Source organism: Phaenicophaeus curvirostris, chromosome 1 (genome assembly GCF_032191515.1).
Source record: "Phaenicophaeus curvirostris isolate KB17595 chromosome 1, BPBGC_Pcur_1.0, whole genome shotgun sequence".
NCBI classification, from domain to species: domain Eukaryota; kingdom Metazoa; phylum Chordata; class Aves; order Cuculiformes; family Cuculidae; genus Phaenicophaeus; species Phaenicophaeus curvirostris.
In genome coordinates, this window is record NC_091392.1 from 138,982,408 (window position 1) to 139,001,656 (window position 19,249).

General features: G+C 39.8%; 1 protein-coding gene across 2 annotated transcripts in view; it reads left to right on the forward strand.

The window, feature by feature from the left end:
- The first annotated feature begins 3,177 nt into the window (after positions 1 to 3,177).
- Positions 3,178 to 19,249, forward strand: part of HERC2 (HECT and RLD domain containing E3 ubiquitin protein ligase 2) — a 112,155-nt gene continuing 96,083 nt past the window's right edge. For both annotated transcript variants that reach the window (XM_069875964.1, XM_069875973.1), the window contains exons 1-3: positions 3,178 to 3,262; positions 4,369 to 4,486; positions 15,417 to 15,531. In XM_069875964.1, coding sequence (XP_069732065.1) covers positions 4,415 to 4,486; positions 15,417 to 15,531 — 187 coding nt within the window. In that variant the 5' untranslated portion in view covers positions 3,178 to 3,262; positions 4,369 to 4,414. The remainder of the gene's footprint in view (positions 3,263 to 4,368; positions 4,487 to 15,416; positions 15,532 to 19,249) is intronic.

The window sequence follows — 19,249 nt, forward strand, 5'->3', positions numbered from 1 at the left end:
TGACAGTGCTACAAATTGGCACTGCATGGAGGTAGAGCACTCTGTATCCAAGAAGTGGACCAGAAAATGTGATCTATTGGTTTTAGTTTGCCTTTCTTTCTGATATATTTTTTTTCATTAATCTAGAATAAAAATGATTTGCCCATATGCCTAGAAGTGGATACATGTAAAAGATTGGCTGTGTCCGTCCATGGAAATTAGATTTTTCCATGTCCAGCCATTTCTCTGGAGGAAGCAAGAAAGATGTGAGAGGGTTTTGGCAGACTTTTAGTGAGAGCAGAGTTACTGCAGGTTAACTCAATCTCACTAGCAGCTTGTCCTGAAGCTCCTGAGGATGTTGGTGTCTCTCAGGCAAAGACATCAGATTCACTTCTTGGGTTTTTGTAAAGTAGGTTACTTTAGCGAGCTGGGGCACAAAGGAGGATAGCTAAAGACTGATTTTCAAGATCATATAACCCTGCCTTAAGATGAAAATATGCATCTGAAGAGTGGAGCACAAGGCCTGGAGTGGTAACACTTCAACTGTTTGGCTTGAACTTGCCTAACAAAATCTGTCAGACCCATACATCACATTCATTACCTTTGTCAGCCTGAAGTGAAACAATGTCATTGTTATTCAAATAACACCAGAATAACAGTTATTGGTGGAGTTAATACTGCAAATACTCTGTATAGAGACAAACTTCTGGTCCAAGAGTCTTAAAATTTTCTGATTATTTGTAAGAATAAAATTATTTTCAATAATGTTATCGAAGCACTTATGTTGTCGCACCACATACTTGTCTCTCTGGAATCTGTGGTGGGTACCTATTTTTAAAAATGAGAATGCTTTTTGAGATTGCATCATGCTATTATAGTGTGTTTCAAATGCAAACAAAAATTATTCATCAGAAATGAAATCTAAATCTGGAAATACAAAATAATCCACAAATTCTTTAGAAGTATCTCTAGCTTTGAATTTCCATGGTTACTGCACCCAAAGATGTTTTGATTTTCATTGAAGCGTGCAGGTACCTGCTAACTGGGCCAGTGATTCAAGTTTAACAAATCAGCTAGTATGCGCTCTTCAAATTATTCACATCAAGAGTGCCAGTGAATGGATATTGCCATTTTTTATTTAGTAAAATAAGAAAGCTCTCTGCAATAAATGCAGATTTTCTGAAGATATTCTTGGAGAGCTAAACAAAAAATAGCAGTGAATGTTGTACAGGCAAAGTATCTCATTAGATCTGACTTCCAAATCATTTAATTACTTGCTTAAGCAAGCAGTAGTTACAATCAGTGGGCACCATGGTTTCAACTAAGTTTTACTCATTCCTTCTGGTTTGGGCTCTGTATATTGCAAAACAGTTACTCCTATTTGGAATTCAACAACGTGACTATTTTCATGGAACCACAGAATAGTTGGAGTTGGGAAGGACCTGAAAAGATCACCTAGTCCAACCTCTCTGTTACAGGTAGGGTCACCTTCCATTTGACCAGGCTGTTCAGAGCCCCATTCAAGCTGACCTTGAACACAACCAGGGATGTAGCATCCACACCTTCTCCGGGCAACCTGTTCCAGTGTTATTCTCTTTTATTTCCAGTCTACCAGTTAAGAAGAGACTAAAACATTTCCCATCCTGGCATGCCAGCTCTTGCTTAACCATGAACTTGTCAGAATAGACACAACATAATATGCACGGCAAAATTTCCAGTGCCATGTTAAACTTAAAACTTTTGACATGCAGGCATTTGAGCAGATTTTTCAAGGGAAACTAGTTTTGGATTTGAAGGTTTGTATTTTAAAGCTTCAGGGAGGAATGAGAAAATTTGGCATCTCTATATAAAATTTTTCAGGCTATTTTCTGTAATAATAATTTTCTGTAATTATTTTAGTTACCGCATCTTGATCCAAGGGATGTCTGTGGTGAGCAACTGGCTAAGTGATTAGGTCTTGGTTGTACTTGTTAACCCAGGAGAATGAATTCACTGTGTTTTATTACAATACTTCTTGAATAGTAACTAAAAGTTGTGTACTTTTGCCTAAATGCCAGCAAATAGTCTCAGTTCTGTTAGAGTTTCATTGACATTCAGTCGGCAGCTTCATGTTGGCCAAAGCCAATCGTGGTTCTGTCTGCCAAGCCTTGCTTCTACTTTCCTAATTCCTTAGCTGCTGGGCAACTGTAGCCTAAGTATTGTGAAATACATTAGTTCTGGTTAATCTGAATTTCATACCACTGATATATTTCATCCTCCTCAACAAACTCATGCTGAAGCATGATTATTTGCCTCAGCGCAGTTTCAGTCACCTGCTACACCTGCCCCCAGGTCGTCTTCTTGCCTGCCATTCCCAAGTTCCCTACTTCTTCCTTAGCATTCTTCTTCCTTGGCATGATTTTCCTGTTTCCAGCCTCAACTCTTTCAGGCTCTTTCTGTCCTTTTCTTTGTCTCTCAGCTATCTGCTGTTGACCTTTCTTCTCTCAAATACTTAAAAGCTTCTTTTTTTTTTCAGAAAGGAGCTTAACAGTGTAGTTTGATGATGGTCTTTAAAGTGACTTTAAAAAAACCCTTAAACATTCTTTTTTAAAAAAAAGAAATCCTTGCATTCTACCTAAAAGGAGACTGTGCTTTTTTGTTTGCATAATTTATCAGCCTAGAGAAGAGAAAGCTCTGGGGAGTTGTTATAGCAGCCTTCCAGTGTTAGACAGGGCCTACAGGAAAGCTGGGGAGGGGCTCTTTAACAGGGAGCGCAGGGATAGAACGAGGGGGAACGGTTTTAAGTTGAAAGACGGGAGATTTAGATCAGATATAAGGAAGAAATTCTTCACTGTGAGAGCGGTGAGGCACTGGCACAGGTTGCCCAGGGAAGCTGTGGCTGCCCCATGCCTGGAGGTGTTCAAGGCCAGGTTGGATGAGGCCTTGGGCAGCCAGGGGGAGGTGTCCCTGCCCACCGCAGGGGGTTGGAACTGGATGATCTCCAAGCTCCCTCCCAACCCAAACCACCCCAGCTACGTTACGGGGTCGAACCGCCCCCCCCCCGTCCCCGCCCCTCGACCGGAAGTCCCGCCCCTCCGCCCCCCTCCGATTGGCCCCGAGCTTGGCTGGCGCACCGGGGCGGAGTGGAGGAGCTGGGCCGCGAATTGGCCCGGGGAGGGAGCGGCTCTGCCGGCGGTGGGCGGGGCGGGGGAGGGAGGGGCGAGGATTACGCGGGGCCGGGCCGTGGTGAGAGCGAGGAGAAGCGAAGCGAGGGGCGAGCAGCAGCGGGAGCCGCCGCCGGCCGGTGGGTGCGCGAGCGGACCGCGGCGCGTCCATCTCGCTCGGCGCGGTGGGGGGGGGGCGGTGAGGCGGCGCCATCCATCTAGCTCGGGGGGAGAGCTGAGGAGTCGGGAGGGGGGGTTGCCCCCCCCCAGCCCCGCCGGGTGGAGCTGGCCGCGGTGGGAGGGGGGCGGAGCCTCTCTCCCCGTCCTCCCCGCGTTGTGCGCAGCGGCGACCCCGGCCCGGGCGTGGCCCCGCCCCCGCGCTCGGCCAGGTGCGGGGGTGCGGGGGTGCCGGGGTGGGGGGGGGGGGGGGCGGGGTGCCGGCAGAGGGGAGGTAGATGCCGGGAGAGAGAGGGGGAGATTGGGGAGAGAGGGGGGGGGGTGTGATGCTGGGAGAGAGAGAGCGGGGGTGATGATGCTGGGAGAGGGGGGGGTGATGCTGGGAGAGAGAGAGCGGGGGTAGATGCCGGGAGAGAGAGGGGGTGATGCTGAGAGAGAGAGGGGGTGATGATGCTGGGAGGGGGGGGGTGATGCTGGGAGAGAGAGAGGGGATGATGCTGGGGGGGGGTGATGCTGGGAGAGAGAGGGGGGGTGATGCTGGGAGGGTGGGGTGATGCTTGGGGGGGTGATGGTGGGAGAAGGGGGGAGATCTGGGGGGGGTGATGCTGGGGGGGGGAGATCTGGGAGGTGGGGGATGATGCTGGGAGAGAGGGAGGTGCTGGGAGAGAGGAGTGGGATGCTGCTGTGGAGAAGAGGGGGGAGACTTGGGAAAGCCGAGTGGGATGCTGCTGGGAGAGAGGGGAGGGGATGCTGCTGGGAGACAAGGGAGACGGGGGAGCCCCTGGGCCTTGGCTGCCGGGGTGATGGCAATAATCCCTTTATGTTGTCCTGCGGCTTGTGTAATCTGCGATCAATTATTTATTTCATGCACCACTTGAGGGGCAGCTTAGGCCGCTTGTGCATGCTACAGGGAAGGGAAGTGGGGTGGGTTTTTGGGAGGTTCAGATACTGTTCTTCCTGCATTTTTCCTGCATTAGAGAAGAAGCCATTCCTCTTCTTTGGACAAAATTATCCTTGTGTGGTGGTTTATCTCATGTGCTCGACGGTTGTTTTCGTTGTTCTGTGGCAGATTGGGGCTGTTCAGCCAGCCTGGAGAGAAGGCTGGAGAAGGAAATATGTCTTCTGAATCGTTTTGTCTGGCTGCTCAAACTAGATTTGACTCCAAATGGTTGAAGACAGACTTACAGGTAAGGAATTGGGCAGTTGGATTGGCTTATGACCTATCAGGTGCAGGTCAAGGATGCTTTTAGTCTAAATAGCTGACACACGGAAGACTGCAGCATTGCTCTTGGGATAGATATGTAGGTTTTTTTGTTAAAGTACGCAGATTTAAAATTGATTTTGAAGAAACACTAACTTACTTTGAGCTGCGAATATATTTGTGCTGTCAGAGCAGTTCCTTCTGCTTAGAAAGAAGCTCGACTGCATAGGTATGCTACCTTTGCAGAGGGTCAAAGCACATGGCTGAGAATGTAGCATTACTGCTAGAACTCAGTTCTTCATTTAGGCTGTTGCTAAACTTCTTTCCTGCGTATAAGCTAGCAGCTTTTGTGCACAAGAACTGAAGTGAAAGGCAATGGAAGTCTAATTTATATTTTGAAGAGTTCAGATTAGCTTTTCTGTAGTTGTTTGTGTAACAGATATGGGCTTCCTTTAAATTTTGCCCTTTTTGAAGGGAGTTAATTTTCTGTCAGAGGTGTGGTTGAAATGGAACTGGTCTTCATTGAAATGTGGTGGTGTTTGTTTGGAGTTTTGTTTTAGAAGATGATCTGTTCAGTTATCAATGTTGTGTCATACAGGAATGAAGATACTATTATGTTTTCCCAATTCAGGCTTGAAAATTAGGTGGAAATTGTGGAGTAGAGTGGTTTGGGTCATACGTTTTTTTGAGATCAAATAGGTAACTAGATTAAGTCTTTGTCTTGTCTGTCTTCTTCCTTCTCCCAGGTATTGCATATAGATACTTTGCTTTGAATAACCTTTTCAACTTCTTGCTTAGAACTCTGAAACTCCTGTTGGCACAGGCCAGCCAGTGTTATTCCTTTGTTACAGATTATTAATAATAAGTAAAAAACTGCATCCTGAATGACTCTTCCCAAAATTACCCGCTGATAGTCTGAATGGTTCAGTTCAGCTGTTCTCAGAGTTAGACAAGAATTTTTCCCCATGCAGTTATGATTCCAAAGCAGCCTTTCTCCAATATTTTACATCAAATAAGCTAACTCAGAATCAGAAGTGGCAGATACAGCCTTAGAGGTTATGTTATTTAGTAGGTCTTGTATGTAAATGATATAAAATGACAGGCCTTGCTCTTGATTTGACTAGATTAGTTCTATTTTCATCTTTTCATCCTGAAGTAAAAGTTCTGATCCAAAGTTAGATATTTTGGATAATATGGTAAGTAAACATAGTGGGAAACAGTATGAAGATAAGCCTGTTAAGAGATACAAAAATACTTTTGTGTTCCCTGGAGGCTGGCTTCTAGATTACATATATGTTGCTTCAACGATTGTAGAATAGAGGAAAATTTTAGCTGAAAAGGTGTCAGTGTTTCTTTGTAACAGCTGCTGACTATATATTGACTGGTTTTCTTCTGTATTATGTGGGGTCAAAAATGTGACTGTCCATGTGATTTGCCAGATTTTCCCTTTAATTTGTAGGGCCTTTATTTCTACATTTCCCTTTTTTCTGTTTATGTTATCTTTTGACAAGAGGGTTTCAGTTGTCATCCAAACTTTAAGGGTTATTTTCAGCTGAGTGTGTACAAATGCAATGAACTACTTCTCTTTTATGAGACTGTTGCCTAGCTAATATATTTTAATGCTTCCTTTTAATAATAAAAATCTTAATTTGTAACAAATTTCTGTGAATTAAGCTCTCTTATAAATAAGAGTTGTTTATGAGTAATAACAAGTTAGACTAATTGCCAGGGTACTCCCTTTGTTTTCTTTCAGTTATGCTGTAGTCAAAATAATGAGATTAATGAAACAAGAGAACAGTAATCATTTGTGATCTGCTGGACGAAAACATTGCTTCTGTGGAATCTGAGGACTAGCCAGGCCTCCTGGGCATAATATACTTTTCTTATTAGGTTAACTGTTTTTGGAGTTACACAGGTCCTCATAACAGAACTCTATCTGGATGTACGTGTTCAGTATTTTTAAAAAATGTGTATGTAAATATTGAATCGCTCCTTTTTAATATATTAAATGGTAGATGTCTTCTGTCAAGTAAAGGGGTTTTGGGCTCTGGGAAATTCTTCTATTGCATGATTGACTATTTTAGCTATAGGTTGACTAGCATGACCTAGCTGCATGTGAAATTTCTTCATAGGTATAAATCCTGTCACTTTTAAGTTCTATGTGTATGGAATATGCTGATTTCTTATTGTGTATGTTCTTAGTGCCCAAATACAGAAGGGCCTTGTTGGTGCTCAAGTTACTGTCAACAGGAACTGGAAAGATAAGCATAGTACCTAGGAGATGTTTGAAGAAAGACGTGCTAGTTTATGTGAATTAATCAAGCTGACTGCAAGTAGTTTTTTGGAATTAGACCCTGAAACTCTTCACTTTGCAGCTAGTTTTTTAACTTTTCACTGTACAGCAGTCCAAGAGTGGGTAGGTGGAAGTCCTTGGAGAAATGGAATTATACCAGGAAATTGTTACCTTAGGAGACATAGAGATTGGTTAGTCTTTAAAACTAACTTTTTTTGTTTTTAAATGAAGTTTTTCCTGCTGCAAAATTTGGGGACTATAGCTAGAAGTGGAAGTGAAATATTTCATATTTCATTTGGCTAGTAGTCTTTAAAATCTGACTTGCCTTTTTTTTTGTCACTGTCACCAGAGAATTTACTCTTTAGACTTGTTGGCTGTGGCAGTTACTGTAGATTAAACCAGCGAAATCTCTCTTGAAAATCATCAGATTCTTTTTTGCTTTAGCTGAAGACGATGTTCATTAACAGTATAATAACACGATATTATAATACTATGTGCATTAATAAGTCTATAAAATAGTGGTATTAGTATAATAAGAAAAGGACACGTGAATTGTAGCATGGATCATGTTTCATCACCTGCACGTATCACTGTTCCAGCTGGCACCCAGGCCAATTGTAAATGTTCTTATTCAGTTTTGGGGTGTTACTGTTAAAGAGACAAAACCAGTGTGTAGCGTATTACTACTGTTCTTAAGAGCCTATATAAGGTACAAATACTTTTGTAATAGCAGTGAGTGTCTGTCCTGCAGGATTAGCTGAAGTGGTGAATGGAACTACATCTTGACAATATATTTTTTGCTTATGTTAATGTATCTGAGACTAATCAATATTATTATAAGGGGTGAAAATTCTCTACAAAGACCCAAGTGCACCCATAACTGCTCCGTATCTTTTTGTTGACTTTGTAATTAATTCACCTATAATTGCATGTTTTATACCTGCTGCTATAACTTTGAACTGATTGGAACCATTTTGTATTAAAAATCTAAATTTCCTTGTGGAGAACATTTAAGATATTCTGTATTGTCTGAAAAAGCTGAAAACATTATAGCAGCTGGAAAACTAGGGTAGCTCAGCTCAGTATGAGGTAACTTCAGTAATACAATATGTAATATGTTCTCGTATTTCATGTATCAATCATATGCGTATAATATCACCGTTAATAAAGTAATCCTATGATGTTATAGAACAGGTGGATTTTAGTACAGGCCACTTTTCATGGGTCGTATTTAACATACTGACACACTAACCTTTCTAGCAACTTAACTCTTCTATTTATGTTCTAAGATTTCAGTTACTGCATTTAAAAACACTTACCTATTTTATGTTTATTACTAGTAGAAACAATCGGATTTATGGCAAAATCTGCATGTGAATATGTTTTAATGGCTGTTTCTAGCACACCCTTTTTAAAAGAAAGGGAAATGTAAGAAATGTAAAGGAAGCTGGAAATTGTTTACCTCAACCAGGATACCCAGTTTGCTGAATCAAACTGCTTAAAATAATTTTGATTAAATGGATGTACTGTACTACTAATTTAGAATCTTATGCAGAGACTTTAATTAGTGATGGCTGGATAATGAAACCCAAGAATTACTATCAGCTAATGGGATGCATGTGTCTGTTGGAATGGTGTTTAGTAGACTGCTTGTTCTGGGTCCTGCTGAGAACTGTTGTGCTTAATAGCAGGGGTTAGAGGTGAAAAACTTTCATTTTCCTTTAGTCTGGAAAAAAACTTTAGGCAACTGTCAAGGTGCAGGAGATGTCTACAAGAGAAACATGATGTGTTTTCTTCAGTTTACATGGAGTTTGTTTGGTGTGCCGTTTCCATCAACCTCTTTTGCCATAGAGATGAGAATGAGCTTTCTAAAATGAAATGACCACTTGTAAGAGTTGCATTGGTCTGAATTCTTTCTACCTTCTCTTCAAAGTTAAACTTGGCATTTTGATTTTTATGAGAATCCCCCTCTTTCTAGCATCTAGATCAGTTTCTTTTCTTGTAAGAAGGTAATTTAAATAAAAGATGTCTTGAAGTTATAGAAAATGAGTGAAAGTTGCTTTATTTATTTTGTTAATTTTTGTTTTTCTGATCAAAAAAAGTTGAAGGGTTTGTATGGAAGTTCTTACAGCAAACTGCAAATGAGAGCTACATTTTTAAAGGAAGTGAAATTTGCAATAGATTTTTTTTTCTTGTAATTATTTAAAAGATGAAGTAATGCTGTCCCCCCAGAAGACATGGTGAGGACCATATGTGGAGTAATAGGTTGGAGAATTTAATATTTATATGCATCTAAGGACTCAAACAGAACTACTGTTATGCAAGTGGTTAAAGTTAGAAAATTTCTCTTCCAAGTTTGAGGGGGATTGCATAGTTTTTCTTTTCATATGATCATTAATTGTTAATAAACTCTTGCAACAAATGGAAGATTGGTAGACTGTTATTACGGGGACATTTGTAGTATAACCCCAAATCTGTTGGAGTAATGTGGGGCTGCTCAACTTTCTGCTTCTGCTATCAGAGCTCTAGAGAAATATGTTTAGATTTAATGATGTTTCACTGTGCTTTGCATAGCTGTGATAAACAGCTGTGGTTTCAGGGCATGCCTCAGCTGGGAAGGAAGGAAGGAAGCTGGGATAAAATACTGAAGACAACAGCAATGAAAAGAGAAACACAAATTGAATGGATTAAAAAACCAGAAAGTAACAGAAAGATTTACTGTTCTGTGATTTTTCTTCACCGTTACTGGGCTGAAAAAGTCTTTATGTTTTTTTTTTTTTTTTTAATAATCTGCTACTAAATAAAGATGTTTTTTTAAGGTAGTCTTTAATATACAGCGAATGGCTAATGCAGAAGTAACTGGATGGAAGAACAGATTCTTTCTTCCTCCCCCTTGCTGGCAATTCTGAGGTGAAGATTATTTAAGTAGCTTATACTTTAAATCCATATTGACATTTTATGGTTATGAGGTCACTTTCTTGAATTTTCAGTGAAGTTATATAATCAGGAATCCTACCTGAATCACTCCTTGTCCTCTTGTGTTATTTTATTTTCCTGGCTTCATTTTTCTTGAGCTCGAGTTAACTTTTATGGAGGCTTCTATGGTTTCTGCAGGAAAGCTGTATGAAACCACATTGAGAACGGGATCTGCTGTACCACATGGAGTAAATTTTGTCTGACTTAAACAGCTGACTTCAGAACAAAATCACAGCTGCTGATTATTTTTAAAATAACTTATTAAAAGCAAAATTCTAGTGGTGCTTTGAGAATTCTCAGAAGCTTATACAGTTATGGTTGCAAAATTTAATTTTCTTAAAATGTAAGGAAATGTTAATGCAAATCCCTTATTCTTGATAGAGATAGTTGACAGAGACAGGTGGAAATTTCACTGCCAGTCCTGTTTGAGGATGGCAGCAGCATATACCAACAACCAAATGAGATATATCTTTGACTTAATTAACATGTTGAACCAGGCAGAATAAATTACAGTTTAACTGCAGAGGTAAGATTAGCCAAAGATTAGTGGGGTGTGTATGCCCAGTTTACAGTACAGTAGAAGTTCACTTTCAAGTCTTCTTAGACCCTTGCTTTTTTTGGCTTGGGGTTAGTGGGCAGGGCTGAGACTTAGGTCTGTGTGGGAAGCATGAATTTAGTGAGATACCTGCCTTAAAAGTACAGAGTTCAAGACAGTGGCGGGGTGAGAATGTGTTACAAATGGTAGAAGTGGCTTGGGGTTTGTGAAGGTGAGGTGTGTAGGAGGTGAGGGCATGTGGCTGTGGTCTTATCTGAGAGGTGGTCAGGAGGTGACATAGGAAGAGCAAGGGATGTTTTGGGCATGGGGAATGGCACTTGATTTGGTGGAGTGAGTAAGAGGATTAAGAACACAGGCCAAGGTTTAATGGCAGTGGATAGTGGTGGTAGAGCATGGAGGTGCTGTAGTCTTAGCCTTGGGAAGGCAGTATGTAGGTTGTGGGGGAAGCAGAGACTTGGGGTCCTTGTGAGGTTTTTATGGAGTGTACATCTCTGGCACTGTTGACAGTTGCAAAAGTTCAGAGAATACTTAATTGTTCTTAATTTGCGAACTTATCAAACTTGTTCATTCCTGTAAACATTCACGGATTAAGTTGCTAAATTATTAGAGGCAAAGATGTCCATCTAAATTAAGCGTTCTGGTGAGAGAGAATGTTTGACTTAACAAAACACAGGTAGATGCCCTTGTACGTGCAACCCATTATGCCAGAAACAATGAAGACGCCTTTCTTCTGTTGCACTGCACCATAGATTGCCTTGCGAACTTTCTTTAAAAAACTGAGTGGAAGAAGAGCTATATTGTTGAAGAGTCTTTTTTTTTTTTTTGAAAATAGAAACTAAATAGAGTCCGACTTTGTTCTGAACAAAGTTCTAATTCTTCTCTCTCAGCATTTGTGGGTGTTGATAGACTCTTTGCTAATGAATGAATGCAGGAAGTATTGATGGGAGCAAATGAAGGAAGTAATATGTGCTTGTGCTAAGACAGCCTTGAAACACTGGAAAGAAAGAAAAGCAGGATAGTATCATCAAAGCAGATATCTGACTTTTCTACCATACAGTTGACTTACTGTTGTTTTAAGCTGCTAGTTTCGTAGAATCACAAATGGCGGTCATGTGGTCCAACTGCCTGCTCAAGCAGAACCACTTAGATCTAGTTACCCAGGACCATGTCCAAATGGCTTTTGAATATCTCCAAGGATGGAGACTAACTTCTGTGGACAGCCTGTACCAATGCTTGATCAACCTCACAGTGCAAAAGTGTTTCTTGATGGTCAGAGGAAACCTGCTGTGTTTCAGTTTGTGCCCATGCTTCTGGTCTGGGTACTGGCCACCACAGGAAATAGTTCCCTCTTCCTTGCATTGTCCCTTAAGGTATGCAAAAATAAACATTAATGAGATGCCTCCTGAGCTTTCTCTTCTCCAGGCTAAACAGTTTCTCTTAGCCTTTCCTCATAGGAAAGATGCTCCAGTCCCTTAATCTTCTTTGTGGCCCTTTGTTGGACTCTCCAGGATGTCAGTGTATTTTGTACTGGAAAACTCAGAACTGGACCCAGTATTCCAGGTGTGGCCTTGCCAGTCCTGAGCAGAGGGGGGAAGGATCAGCTCCCTCGACCTGCTGGCAGCACTCTTCCTAAATGCAACCCAAGGCACCCATTAACCTTCACAGCAAAGGCATGTTGGTGGCTTATGTTCAACTTGGTGTCCATGGGGATGCACAGGTTCTTTTCTACAAAGCTGCTTTCCAGCTAGATTGCCTCCAGTATGTATGGGTGCTTCGGATTGCTCCTCTCCAAGTGCAGGACTTCACGCTTCTTGAACTCTATGAGATTCTGGTCATCCCATTTCTCCAGTCTTTTGAGGTCCTGTGGACTTTCTGGCATATCAGCCACTCCTCCTAGTTTCTGTTGGGTGAGTGAAATATTTCTCATAAGGGAGTTGTGAAGTTTGTATTATGAGTGTAGAATTTTGGGATCATGAAAATAAAATCGAATAATTTATCACTTATGAACTCACTTTACTTTCAGCTTTGGCTATCGTAGCGGCAGTTCACTGTTCAAAATGTCTGCTGAAGGTCAGGTAGATTAATAGTGAACTTGGGGTTGAGTTCCCCTCAGATATGACATATGCATTGGTTGTAACGACTGTTTCTTAATTATCCTTTAATTTGATTGATTGATTATTGCTGCAAAAAAAGTCCAGTATTCCTTTACTTTCAAACATGTCTCCTTTCACCTCTCCCTGACATGTAAACCACTGGCAAAATGTTAATTACAGCTTGAATAAAAGCAAAAAACCAGTTTATTTGAAGGCTGTTTATGGTGTAAGGTTCCACGTGAAATATTTGGGGAAGGAGGGAGACCTCTCTCTGAGCTGTTAACTTGGTGATTGCCCTATCTTTATGCAACATACCAAGAAAATGACTTTGATAAGAATTTGAACACGAAACCCAAGGCAGAAGAAATTTTGTTTACTCTTCCGTTTTTATTTGCCTGAAAGACTTGAGTGAGCTTTGTGCCATGTGAAAGGTTTAGAGGTTACAACAGAGAAAACTGCTGCTGCTTCTGCTTTACAGCAATGCTTACAAAAGTAGTAAGTTTGCTGAAATAAACCAGTGCTGTTTAATGAAGAACCTTGAGTTCAAAGCCCTTAGGCCTTTGGATTGTAAGCTTAAGGGCTGAAAGAGTAATTTTCCATACCAAGGTGGTCTGGGAATGTGAAATAAAATGTGTGAGAAGGCAGTTTATCAGACAAAAATCTTAACTTTGTGATAACTAATTTATTATGTGACCCATCTGGATGGTTGCCTCACTCACTATTTTTCAAGCTTGTATTTTAGCATAATTTAGCATTCAACAGGTGAAAGTTTTTTTTAAAAAATCTCTGATGTATGAGCCAAAAATAGTGAAACAGTTGTGTTTAACTATTTTTGCCAGAAAAAAATAATGAAAAATAAATTCCTTACATGTTCTACTGAAGTATACGACCGCATCTGATGAAGGAGAAGCTGAGCACTGTTTATTTTTGAAATATTTGTAAACTGAGAACAATCCAAGAAACTCAGTCAATGGTGAATGGTTAATTTTGGGGTTTTTTTTTGCGTTGTTTAAATGCAGCTTTACTTCAGTCTGTTCAAATTTTTCAAAAAATTAAGCCAAATGTAAAGCTTTTATCAAAACCCAGGATCTTTGCAAAAGCTCTATGTGCTGTCTGGCTCTGAAGAATGGGCTGTAGCTCTCATTAGAGCATGGTGACAGTGTAATTCTTGTGTGCGATTAATAAATTGCATGTAAGTTGAATAATGTCACGTTGTGTCATCCTTTTCCAGCTAAGATGAGGAAATAGCAAGCGATGAATGCATACAACGTGTTTGCTCATATATTATGCTGAAAGCAAAACAGTTGAAATCATTGATATGTGTTGGAGTGAATTTCTGAAATATGCAATTTGAAGTCAAGAAACTAATGTGGATCCTGGAGAAGAGAAGACTGTGGGGAGGCAGCCTTTTTTAGTAGTAGCTGTTGTGACAGGACAAGGAATAATGGCTTTAAACCAATGGAGGGTTGATTTAGGTTGGATATAAGGAAGAAGGTTTTTACAATGAGGATGGTGAAACACTGAAACAGTTTGCGTGGGAGGCAGTGGAGGCCCCATGCCTGGAGGTGTTCAAGGTCATGTTGGATGGGGCTCTGAGCAACCTGATCTGGTGGAAGATCTCCCTGCTCCTGCATGATGACCTGTAAAGGTGTCTTCCAACCCAAACTATATCTATGAGTAAAGGGATTTAGTATGTTACAGTGGTGTCAAAACATGCAACTTGTCTTTAATTCTTCGCATTAACTGAGATTAGCTGGATCAGCAAATTGGCTCTTTGCTGGTGGTTGTGACTCTTAAAACCTGTCATTTTTAATCATTAAAATATCTTTAGGAAATAGTTGAACATAAGGTATAAACGGACTTCTGTGAATAGCGGTATATATTTTACAGCAGTTGTGCAAGTAACATCTTTGTATTACTCCTCAGTTAAAACACTTTGGATTTGGATACTGCTTATCATAGAATCACCAGGTTGGAAAAGACCCACCGGATCATCAAGTCCAACCATTCCCATCAATCACTAAGCCATGCCCCTCAGCACCTCGTCTACCCGTGCCTTAAACACCTCCAGGGAAGGTGACTCAACCACCTCCCTGGGCAGCCTCTGCCAGTGCCCAATGACCCTTTCTGTGAAAATTTTTTTCCTAATGTCCAGCCTAAACATCCCCTGGCGGAGCTTGAGGCCATGTCCTCTTGTCCTGTCCCCTCTCACTTGGGAGAAGAGGCCAGTTTCCTCCTCTCTACAACCTCCTTATATAACAGAAAGTGCTACCAAATCAGCCTTCAGTATTCTTTTTTTTTAAAAAAATGTCTCTACTGCACCGTTTTGGTCTGCTGAAGGTATTCTGTTTCTGTTTCATGTACTCTCCTCCTCCCTTATGCTATACGGTTGCAAGTTATAGCTTGGTTATTATTGACTTAGCTTGGCATTTTTACACTTATTTTGCAGTGTGCTGTACAAAGCATCTCTCACAGTTTGAACTAATTAAATACGTTATGTGTTCTGGCTGAGTGTCCAGCTCTTCAGTCACTAGTTTAGAGAGGGGACTGGACTGTAGTGGCTTTCTTCATGCTTCCCTGTTCTGTGACTTTATGCAGCTTCATGTTGTTCCAGTAGCCTTTCCTGAAGACCAAAAGGACAACTCACCACCCCATGACCCCTGGATAATTGCCTTGAATCTGTGGATAGTTCTGAAGTGACCAAATCCATACTTCTGATGAGAATTTATTTGAGTCTATCTAAAAGTTAGTGTTTTGAGCTTTTAATCTGAAAATAGCATAGCTAAAGAGTTGAAGATTGTGAAGTTCATTTAAATCCCTGTCATAAACACATACACACACACACACACACACACAAAGTGAATAGACCAGTGAAGTGATTTGTGTGTTTTCTTTCTTCTGGGACAAAATATAAAAAGTAATGTATTTTAAATGTTAGCTTGATCTATCTTGAGAGAAAAGGGTTGTGTGTAACTATTTAATGTGTTATTTTTAACAGCTTGCGTTTACACGAGATGGACTATGTGGCTTGTGGAATGAAATGGTAAAAGATGGGGAGATTGTATATCCTGGAACAGACTTAACACACAGTGGTGAACTACCTCCAAGAAAAGGTGAGTTTTTTTAATTTATTAGTTAACTTTTTTTCATCTTGATAAAAAAGGAATTTGGTCTATACAATTTGCAGATATCTGTTTTGAATGAAATACAATTGAAACAGATTTCAGACTTCTTAAAAGTAAAATTCATAGCTAGGCATGTTATTATGAGAGTCTTGGCAGTGTCCTTTTGTTTGGTATGCTTGGTGTGTTTACAGCTGAAGCCTTTGTTGAAAGGAAGTGGTCTGAGGCATGGGGTAAAGCCCATGCTGCTATGTCTAATATTGTTTACAATTTTTATAAAGTGACTAACAGGTCAGCTAAAAAAACTGTCCACAACCTGGCTGAGAATGTAGTTTTTTTTGTTTTCTAAGTGTACTTGAGAGCAGTTCAAATACTGATGATCCTACACATAACAAAATAGTGCATCTATTGAGAGATATTTTTTTTTGCAGAGGTGGATTTTGTTTCTTGATGGACTTTGTTTTGTGATGGATTTTGCAAAAATGGAGTGATTCTATTCTTAACATTTTTCCTTCTGCTCTCATGGCTCCTTATTGAACAGAAAACTAACTTTGTCAAGAAAAGGAAAAGGTTTATTTCCTAATCTGTCTGAAATGAGCTCACTAAGTGGTCAAGTAAGGTTTGTTAACAATTCGTGACCCCTAAATAAATGAGTCTCTGTCTAGGAGAAGGGTGGAAATATTGCCTTTGGTTGCAGTGAACTCTTATTTTTGCCTCTGTTACTTCATGTGCTGTACATTTGGATAGACGCGATATTTCAAACCAGTAATGTTTAATTCCTTACACAGAGAAATTTTTGTACCTATGATTTATCTTTTTTTAAAAAAAGAAAGCAGGTGAGAAAAACGTGTTTTTGACTAGAGGAAGTTATTTGTACAGGAAAGAAGCTAAAATAATTAATGAGAGGAGAATGAATTATGTTATTTTTGTCAAGAATATAAGCTTCCTAGATTGTGGGTGTCTGTGTGCTGTAGTAAGGGTTAGAATTATGCTCCTGACTGTTTCAGAGCTAGAAAACCTTTTTGTCCTCACTTCTGATGCTGGTCCCGTTGAGTATTATTGTTGACACTGGATGAAGATAGAGCTGATCTTATTAGAAGGGCTGCTACAGCAGCTGCTTATGAAATTAATGGAGGTAGTGTAATATTTTTCTTAGAATTGCCTGGTTTCATGTATATTACTGAAAGACATCATAAACTTGATGCAGTGGAGTGTTATCCTGTAAATAAGCTTTGTGAAACCCTTACCCGTTCATTTGACAGTTTGTGATAGAGGCACGATTCCTAATATAACATTTCAATATAGTCTGCTGTCACATAACAAAAACATAACAAACATCTATAATAATAATAAAGGAAATAAAACAAATACCTGCTTTACAATTGAAATAGATGCAATTTTCTCTTTTTGTGCCAGATACTTACCTGCTTTTAGAATTGTATGTGTGCTGATCTTTGACAGAAAACTATTTTTCCAGTATCTTTATGGCTAAATAGCCACAGAGAGATTTTTATCACCTGTGGTGTTGCAATGCTTTCAGTGATTCTGAGAATGCTAATAGAAAGGTGTATAATTCTTTTTGGTTTTAGGGGAATCATTGAAATATCAAGTAGAAAAATGCTTGCTGTCAGTTCTGACCTAGTATGTAGACAGCAATATAAAGTAAAAAAAGAGCAGTGTTGAGCTAGTCAATCTTCTGTGACTTCATGTGTTCATCCACACTTGGGATACCTATTACAGTGATGTGAAGTTTTTTTTTAAAATTTTGAGTGCATGTCTGCGCATGTGACCTGGAAGGATCAAAAGAGTATGAAGTGTTAAAGGCTGGAGGATATTGTTACTTAAAAATACAAATATTCTGACAGTTTACTGTAGAAATAAGGCATTTATTCTACCATAAAATGTCAGTGGTCCAAGCTGTGATGATGCTTTTGAAAGTTTTATATCTGTGTGTCATTGTGTGTGGTTTTGTTTATTTTTTTAAAAAAAGCAAGACTGCCACTTGTTGTTTCCAGTACTGTGTTGCAGTAAGTTGATTTTAGCCAGCTGCCTACCCATTTGCTTGCTTACTCCCCTCCTCAATGGGGCAGAGGGCGAAAACAAGCTGGAAAAGCTTATGGGTTGAGATAAAGCCAGGGAGGTCACTTATCAATTACCTTCATGGGCAAGAGCACTCGCTGCTCTGCAGCCGTTTGGTCTGAACCACAGGCTTATGAAAAGGTCGTGTATGAGATGATTTGTAATCTTTTGTCTCTGATTTTGGTTTTGTACCTTTAAAAGTAGCACTGGCTTCCATATACACGAGTTTTCTCACATATTGTCATTTTCTTGAAAATTGAAATAGTGAACTAAATAGCCCAAGTATTGTGCCATTTTATTAAACTGGAAGAGTGGAATGTAGATATTACAGAACATAGATTGCACCTGTTCCTTTTCCCAACTGGGGTGTTCTGTCTTCTACATAGGTGCTGCTAAAACCTCTATTTCTTGAAAAGCTACAGTAGTTCAGAAATTTAAATAATGCTTTCTTCAGACTCTTAACTCTTAGAATCAATGTATGAATTATCTTTCAGTGAAGTTAGCCTGCATAAATATCGTTATACTGGCCTGGAGGATTGTTAAAATATAACTGTCTTGCTTACTAAACTTAAGCTTTAAGAAGCAAAAGCTAATCAAGGCTATTTTTGGTCAATGTTCATCAGAATGTGTATATGATTCCATTAGGTAGTAGTGACTAGAAAAACTAGTGGTCATTTTGCACCTCTGAACATGCAGCCCGAATGGAGTTCGATGAAATTAAAATCTGGAGTATTTCAGTCTGTTTAGTTGGTAGTTACTTTATTTGCATAAGTGATCTACAAGTGTAGTTCAAGAGACGAGGTACAAGTACATACTAGTAATGAGATTTATATCACCATTTATATTAAAAGCAATGTATTTTAGTCTCACTATTGAGATTCTGATGCTATATTGACTAATTTGGAGATAGAGAGGTTGCTGTAAGTAGCCCTTTTTATTCAGGCTGTTTTGAGAAGTTTCAATTTATGCTTATCCATTATAATGCCTTTTTCTTCACTAGTTCCATACTGCTCTGCTGATGCTAACTGGACTGCTCAGAACAGGAACATCTTTCTTTCAAAGGATATTAACAGTGGCAATAGACTGGAAGAACATGCTATTAATAGTGGAAAACATTACTTTTCCCTCTAGTAAGAAGATGCAAATAGTATGTTTTTTCCCACTGTTAGCAAGAACATGTGGTCAGGAATAACCTCTGGGTTTTTTTACGACACTTTCAGAAAAACATGTTTGAAAACTGTATGTAGCAGAATGCATTTATGTGTTTCCAAGTATCATCTGAGGACACGGTGGTGACAGTAGTGATGTCCAAATACAGGTGCAATTGCAGCATGGCATGTACTTATAAGATAATCAGGCTGCCCTCAGAAAATTTGGATCAGATTAGTACCTTGTGTACTAGAATCTGTGTACTGAAAAGAACAAAAAAAGTATTGAATAATGTTACTCTTAATTTTTAAATTCGAAAACTGTTACTGCAAATTTTTAACGCATAAGAGTCAGTTGTATGCTTCACAGGTCTCTTGAGTTCCAGGGCAAAAATATAAAATCATCACCTTCAGGCCTTTGTCCTGACTTTGATAAACACTGTGGGCTTCCTCTTCTCTTCTGTTTCCTCTTTGCTGAAAGT